Source organism: Bombus vancouverensis, chromosome 4 (genome assembly GCF_051014615.1).
Source record: "Bombus vancouverensis nearcticus chromosome 4, iyBomVanc1_principal, whole genome shotgun sequence".
Taxonomy (NCBI): Eukaryota; Metazoa; Arthropoda; class Insecta; order Hymenoptera; family Apidae; genus Bombus; species Bombus vancouverensis.
Window position 1 is genome coordinate 13,808,847 of NC_134914.1, and position 8,347 is coordinate 13,817,193.

The 8,347-nt window shown below is 32.3% G+C and overlaps 1 protein-coding gene across 4 annotated transcripts in view; it reads right to left on the minus strand.

The window, feature by feature from the left end:
- The window catches only part of wun (wunen), a 59,771-nt gene extending 52,966 nt beyond the window's left edge, over nucleotides 1-6,805 (minus strand). For all 4 annotated transcript variants that reach the window (XR_013058263.1, XR_013058262.1, XM_033333720.2 and 1 more), the window contains exon 1: nucleotides 6,421-6,805. Coding sequence is in view for 2 of the 4 variants with exons in the window: in XM_033333720.2 (XP_033189611.1) it covers nucleotides 6,421-6,484 (64 nt within the window). In the remaining 2 variants the exon portion in view is untranslated. The remainder of the gene's footprint in view (nucleotides 1-6,420) is intronic.
- Between the last annotated feature and the right edge of the window lie 1,542 nt (nucleotides 6,806-8,347).

The following is an 8,347-nucleotide window of genomic DNA, read 5'->3' on the forward strand; positions in this document are numbered from 1 at the left end:
TAGAAGAAATAAACAGAAATTAGATAGCTTGATCGTAATTTTGCTGGGCATTGCGTCATTGTATCTTACCATTATATTATTGCATTATTATTAAAACATCGTAATGATAAGACAAAAATAAATAAATAAGACAAAAATCTGATTGCTGCATTTAATTTCACTGCTTAGCAAAAGTTCGTGATGAATAGTCTTCTTGCAATCTCATCAAACAAATAACACGATATATCGTTATTTTGATCGGTAGTTATCGGTAATTTATGAATGTTCAATTTGTAAAACAACATAGCTGTGCAGTCAAGTATGGTACGTGTAGAAGTTTATTAATGTTACACCTTCGGAACTTCACGTTCATTCGAGTATAAACACACGACTGATGTTTCGTAGTAAAATTAGACATCAATCGATCGTAGATGCATCCGTCGAATAAACATTTATCTACACTTCTTTCTTGTATTCATGTAAATCAATCTACCAAAATACACTTGAGGGGGAAAAGAACAAAATATCTCTATTCAATCTTTTACTTAAAAAATTGCAAATTTTATATCCTACCGTATCCATAGGTAAAAATTACAGAGAAAAAGGCAATATTAATCCTGTTTACGATCGAACATCGTACTTTAAAAAGTCCTCGAACAACCATTAACTGATATTAATTTTAATCGAATTAAAAAAAAAATTCTAAAAATATTTTTATTCTTAACAACGAAGAAACGAAAATATTTTCTTCCAGCCCAAAGATACATTCCAGTAGGGGTTGATAAAATATATGTGATACGTTAATTTGCAAAATCCCCGATAATAATTAAACTTTAAACACTTTAAACGCAAAATTTCCCTTCTCGTCTTTATCGTAGAAGAAGAGGAGAAAAGATATAGAAACGGGGTAATAAAGAGATACGGCTGATATATGTATATCAGCTAATATATAGAAAGACCACCCTGTACGCGAGAGGGACATTCGTGGGAAGTATTTAACACCGACTAACGAAACGAAGCAACAAGACTATCGAGAGAGCTACTGACCTTCCATTCAGTCATTGAATCAAGGCGATTTTGAGCGGCTAATCTACACTTGCGGCTCGTTGAATGGCTTCGATCTACCATGTATTACAGGGAGGCCTAGTGACACACAGGTTCCGACAAAATTGCCGCTAATGCCCTACACACTGAGCCGGACCTGTTTGTGCCGCTTAACGAAGTTTGAAAGGGTTCAGTTATTAGAGAGAATCGTAAAAGACACGCTCCGCTCGGTGGCCACCAGTTATACTTCGAAGGATCGAGTATAATACCCAGCAAAAAGTGAACAGCGCGTCAAAGAATACCGGCTAGGTGTTAAAAGGAAAAGCATCCTTTCGAATCTGTTAACTTTAATTGTTATATTCTTTAATATACTCGTATAGTTTGATTTATGATTTTTATATTTTGATATTTCTCAAGTTCAAAGTTGTAAATTTTAAAATTAATTAAATTGATGTCTTTCCCTTTAAACTTCCTCTCTATATTTAGATTCTAATTTTGATTTTCATTCGATTTTATTACATCTAGATTTTATATTCTAGCGAGGCAAGAATATGAAATTTTTTTAGACGTGTATTTATCGACCCACATCGATCATAACACGATATTTATTCAGACATCAGCCAGACAGTTCGCACATCGACATCATTTATTTACAAAGTCATCAAAGACCATACGCTACTATTAGACCATGCTAATTCTTGTTCTACTTACAGTTCTTTTCGAAGAACAATGAACAATCCGCTGAGACTGGCTTTTATTTTAAATTACTTTCATCGAAGCAATATCAACGTGTCACTGAAAATTTATTGAAAATTTATGAAATTGTTAACATATCGTTATGAGCTAACGTGTATGTAGAACGTGTATTATATATGCGTATACTTTTTAACTCTCATTTTCTTTAATATATTACTAACTTATTGGCCCGGTAACTTCTTCCATAATGGATTTAAGAAAATACTCTTTTCATTTTCATTTATCGACTACCTTCCTCCCTCGTCACAAGCAACAACATAAATACATAATCACATACTGCCTCCGCCTATTTCCATCGTTATACATACATTACACGCGTACCAATTATTTTAATTTTAAAACACACTGCTATCTTAAATCAACATCCTACCTCCCAGAGCATATACTCCAATATATTTAATAATATAATAACAGCCTACACACTACAGAATATATTATGTTATTACAATATCCAATAAACTATTACTATATAGTATCCAATAAATATTTCAATCACTGAGTTATACGTATTCCAGTCATTGTGGAAAATGGATAATTGAGAAAAATCTTAAAGATGCAGATAATACGAATGTTGTAAAACTTATATAAATCAACAAAATTGTCATGAGAAATTACAAATTGGTCCTTTCAACTACCCTAGAAGATTCAGTGTTAAACAAAGGGAACCCAATTAAACAATTATGTATCTAATTAAAACAGAGATCCGCTATTGTTCTTAATATAATTTCAAATTTGCCGCGGCTATCGTAACTCGCCTATCGCTGTCGTTCATATCGATTCATTAACAACACAGTTGGTCGCGATACATTAAAATATAGATTTTAATGAAAGAGAGAAGAAGAAGAAAAATGAGGCAACCTGCACGATTCAAGCTTATTCACGCGTTGAATTGGAAGACAAACGCGCAAACAAAGGTGGAACAAATAGACACCTGCGAGCAACTTTCGAGACGAAAATGCCCTCGGCCTACTTCCCGCCATGAATAATACTCATTTTTGTATTATCTGGTTTTCATCTGTGGCCAGTGGACGGTCGCGTTTCTCTTTGTCCAATAAGAGGTACATAATACTTCGTCTCTTCTCTTTTACTCGTGACTTTTGTGAACCATGCCTTCCAAAAACGTGAACTTAATTTCAGAAGTGAATTATGTACACTATTACAACTTATATTAAACTATATACATATGAATCTATGTATTGAGGTAATGTCGTTTTTACGAACGAAACGTCTGAAAATCGAAATGCATACACTTATAAGAGAAACTATATATTTAATTTTAATTATTAATTTTAATAATAAATGGAACATGCATCTGCTACAAACGTAGTCTAAGACACGGAAAAAGAAGAAAAAGAAATGAATACGAAGGTATGTGGTTTAACCTAACCAGGTAGATTAGGTTAAGTTACCAATATAATATAAATTTCACATCTTCAATAGCATAAGTAATTATTAATATCCATTTCATATAAAAAGTGGAAAATACGTAGTTTTTTATATCTGATGCTGTAAAGATTTAGGAAATTTTAAGAACAAAGAAATTATTTTCTGACTCGTTCGTTTGAATGAATTCTTCGCTATTTTATCATACCAAAATGTCAAAGATAATACCATTCTATTAACTTCTATCTCTTTCTAAGATATAAAACAGATGTAACTATAGCAGAAATTCACATAGTAAAAATTCTAGAACGTGTGAAAACCTTTTGAATTCGTGACAATCGTCAGTTCTCGTCAGTTTTATTGTATATGTAACACCTGCGTACGCATGAGTCCAGTATTTTTCGTTCCTCTATCTAACCTATAAAGTTTCATCGAAATCTAAAAAATAACGCTCTTGTATATCATCTGTTCTGTCTATCACCGATTCTTTTTACACGTCAGAAACTCGGTAATAGAATAAAATTTAGAAACTTACATCGCAACTCAGATTTATGAATCTTACATTTTTTTTCTTACAGATAGGACGACTGTACGTGTATAATACTATGAGTTCATAACTTTAAAATATCGAAATATTGAATAACACACAATATATTTTTATTCTTACGTGTCCAATTCACCTACGAAGTTGGATTCGCACGTTTTAACACAGTCAGTATCTTTTTCTGTTTTGCCTCTTTCTTTTCTTTGTACGTCGTAAATATTCTTCGGTCTCAACGACGCGACGCGGCATTGCTTCGAATGACCATAGATGATGGCGGGTGAACCAGAAACAGCAATAAATCTGGTTTTCGGTAATAAATTTCGTTTCTGACAAATGATTACACCAACATGAAGAATAAATATCTAAAAGGACAATCAACTTTCTATTCCAACTTTAGTTCCCTTCAAATGTATTCCATGATAATCTAATTTGCATATAAATACTTTAAATTAGGTTATAAACTAGGAAAAAGTTACTTAATCGTCGATATGATAAACTTTTATTCTATCTTTTTATTATTGAATTGTATATTGCGAATGAATAAAGATTTTCTAGTGAAGAAACGTCTGAAGATATTTTTTCTCGAGTTTCAGCTTATTTTTGTATTCTACAGGCGATATTGCGACACCGAGACAGATTCGAGAAGAACAGAATTTCAAATGAGACCTTCGAAAAAATCGCCCAACTCAAAATAAATATATTATTCTGCAACCACGAATTACAAAATATAAATCACAAAAGACCAACACCTGAAATTATTTTAAATAAATCGAAATCTTCCACCCTTCATTTTGTTTTAATTCTGATTTCTAATTTTGTACATCTCATCATATTTATATTATATTATAGATAAGAAACAAAGAAATATTTCGAATACTTTTACAATTTTTTACAATTTGTTTCAATGCTCTTTCTTATTTTGAGCAATCCTCATAACTTTGTCTTTCCATAAATTAATAAACCTTATTTAAATTTTACATTAATATTCATGGGATATATTGCGACAAAGACGGTCTAATAAGGAAGAAGTTTCTGGTTTAAAAAGTTTATTGGATTGCCTTAAATATCAAATTTTTATGAAATAGAAAGAATATCGAATAACTGCAGTGTACCAGATAACCCGTTAAACGAAACCGTGTCACCACTTCTCAGATTAAATCGATCGAGCTAAAGGGTGTTACTATTCTCCTGTGTTTACCAAGATAATCTAAACAATTTTTCATAACCTTTCCATAATTCAACATTGCAAAATCAACGAACTAAAGAAATCAGCAACAAACTAAAGAATTTGTTTGGAAGACACGTACGCGTGCAGATAATGCAATAAAAACATACCTAAGGGATCAAAGGAAAAAGAAGTGCAAACCGGAAAACGTTCGAACGCTTGAAAAAGCATTATCGATGCCGCGGCATCGAACGCACGTTGTACGTTTGTTTAGGTTCGCCTAAATTACGTTAGGAGAATGTAGCAGACGATCGATTCGTCGTTCGTGCATTAGAATACTCGAATCTCGAATTGGTATGTACCATATAGCATTGGAAGCTCGCCTACCTAAACAATAACCTTCAGACACGCACAACGTACACTCTGAGCTAGAAAGCGACTCGTATATTTATAATAGTATATATTTCTTCACGACATTATAATCGTACTAATGGTACTAGATGAAAGTTTAATAGGGTAACGACTAGATTATAGATAGTTCTGCAAATTCATATTTTTGTGAATACAATTGAAGATCGTGCACCGTATAGTAATCTATATAGAAATCTTTACAACATCTAACAGATAAAACAATTTTTTACCCAACTTCTAGTTTCTTAATTATATTTATAAAAATATAGATTTTTATAATCATCAGTAGTCTAGTAATGACAATACATTGTTTATAGGTTTATAGTAACGTACAACGTACGATTTCGTATACGAGTTATTTAGTATATAATCTTTGTATATAATAGTCAGGCTTGTCTACATACTCTAGACTCTACATAAAATATCGTCTACATACTCTAGATTCAGAGTGAAAGAATATGGAAAACATGAATATAATTCGAATAATGGTAAAGTTATCCAAGTCAGGAGGTATTATATAAGAAATAATAGAATAAATAGGAAACTAATTTCTAGAAATAAAGTAATACACATTGCTAAATTATAATCACAACTAACGATCTTAGTTGGACAAACTTCATTCCTTTTGACGAGTAAAAATTATGTCCTCGTAGAGAACCATGGCCGTCGAGCTCTCTCAATGTATACGATGTATACGATCTACATATTTGATTGTCTATTACGCCACTAATAGCAAGTTGAACGAGTCTGTTTTCAAACATAGATCAGTCAAAAACTATTCATAAGCAAATTCCACGAATTACAAGTTAAATTACTTAGCTTGACTCAAGTATCTTTCTCACTGAAATAACCCTACTTTACCCTACATTGCGATAGATTCTTAATTCCGTACGAGGTAAGCACCTGCCAATTTAAAGGTTAGTTCGCTGAGAGATCAAACAGGCCGCATGCGGCGCCTCGACTGTCAATCTGACAGCCGCCCGATATAACGTAATCATCGTTCATCGTACTCTTCTGGCGCGGATACAAAGGAATCTCTCCAAGCCAGTCGTTTACCACTCGTGCTACGAATCACGGAAATATTCGGACTATTCGTTCGCGCATCTATACGTACGCATGAATACGTTGATCCACTTACCAATAAGCAAGCACACGAAATCTATAATGATCTTTCGTAGAATCATTTTCGACGATCGATCCATGATGATTTGAATTATAGTACTCTTTTTATCTCGTTGGCTCTCTGTCTCACTTTCTTAAAGTCTTAAAAGGAAGAACGAACGAACGAACGATCGTTACTTAAATGTCGTTACACGGTCGCGAGATAGATAAATGTTAGGAGCAAAACAAACACACGCAGAAGAGCAATGCTTACGCGTGGTCATATAGAAAAACTAGGAAAAAGACCATCTCGATTGCACGGCTCGGAATGGACTAAACGACGCTTGTTGGTAGCTCGCGAATCTACCTACAAACACAGTACGCAACCGGCCCGATCGAGATCCGAGCGACGACTGCGGCTGCGCTTTGCGCCTCGCACCGCTGTCTCGTCCGCGCATACATCGCACGTGCCTACCCCGGCCTGAATCACAGTCCGTAGTTTAATAATGGGTGCTCATTGTAACATGAAACAAACATAAAACACAAGTCTCCTCCATGAAACATGAATGAACGTTCACCTTTACAATTATGTTATTTCGTCTTAGCGGATAATCGTTGCCTCTTACGATTCCATCATAAGTAATCAAACGTCATACATAAGTAATTATATATACACTTTTTTTTATTGGTACGACAATAGTCAATAGAAGTGTATACAATGTTTATGGGGATGACGTTGAAAGAATTTCTAGAGAATGGATTTAGATGTATGGTAAATGGAAGAAATTGTATATATAGTGGTCACAAAAAATGTTGATCAGGTTTTATTTTCACATTTTATTTTCATAGTACCAAGTTTTTTGCAGTTATATCAAAATACTACCAAATGATATAAAACTTAATGTGCTTGGACTTAATTAATTAATATGTAAATGTTATAATAAATACAGTGTTGAACAAATACTTTTTGTTGCCACTAAATACAATTCAATATTGCTAAATGTTTATAATAGTAAATATAATGTAATAGATCTTTCAATATTTTTTAGTTTCAGAGTTCATGTAAGTAGTCAGTAAAAACTTAATACTAACAAACATTTTAGTTTATTGTATTTTAGTTCTAAATTAATCTAAATGATTAATTTGAGAAAATTAAAAATAAAATTGTTTTAAAAAGATATAGTAATTTTAATTGAAATTTTACGTTTGTGAAGAAGATATATATAGGATATCTTAACAGAATAATTTTCTAGGAAAATGAAATAAGTAGTACGAGTAAGGATGATGTCAAAGTTATCGATCTATAACGCTCCTGGCATTATTTGATAATACTGACAGGCAATTTACACAAAAATCTGGGAGGATCTGCGAGGATATGGAAAATGGAAGACAAATAATATCCGAATGGAATACAAAGAATTTCCAAAGATGGATTGCCATCGAATTGAAATTTCTAAATCGTAAATCTCATTAGCAGCTTCCGAAATTGAAACTTTCGTCAAATGTATAGAAATAGAAAAAGGGAAAGTACACGGACGTTGTAACGAGTTAAAGGAATCCACAGCCGACTAAAATATTAAAAAAAAATCTTTCTTTATTTTATTCTATTAATTCTGAAGATATAAAAATCCTTTTTAATTTTCAATATCAGAAATATATAAATTTTTATTTCATTACATTAAAAAATAATTGCTATAATGGCAAAAAGAAGATTATTCATCTTCAGCTTTTTAATAATTTTATATCTACTATGTTAACTCTTTTTTACAAAATTTGAAATTGGCCGTCAACAGGCCATTTACAAGGAAATAAATCATAAATTATGGCAGCTTCTTATCAAAATAGAGCATAATTGTGAATTCCCTTAAAAATTTCTACTTAATCTTAAAATTTAACCGAATTTACTAAACATAATCCTCGTTAGTTTACACAGTTATTCAGGTTATTATACAATATATTTTGTA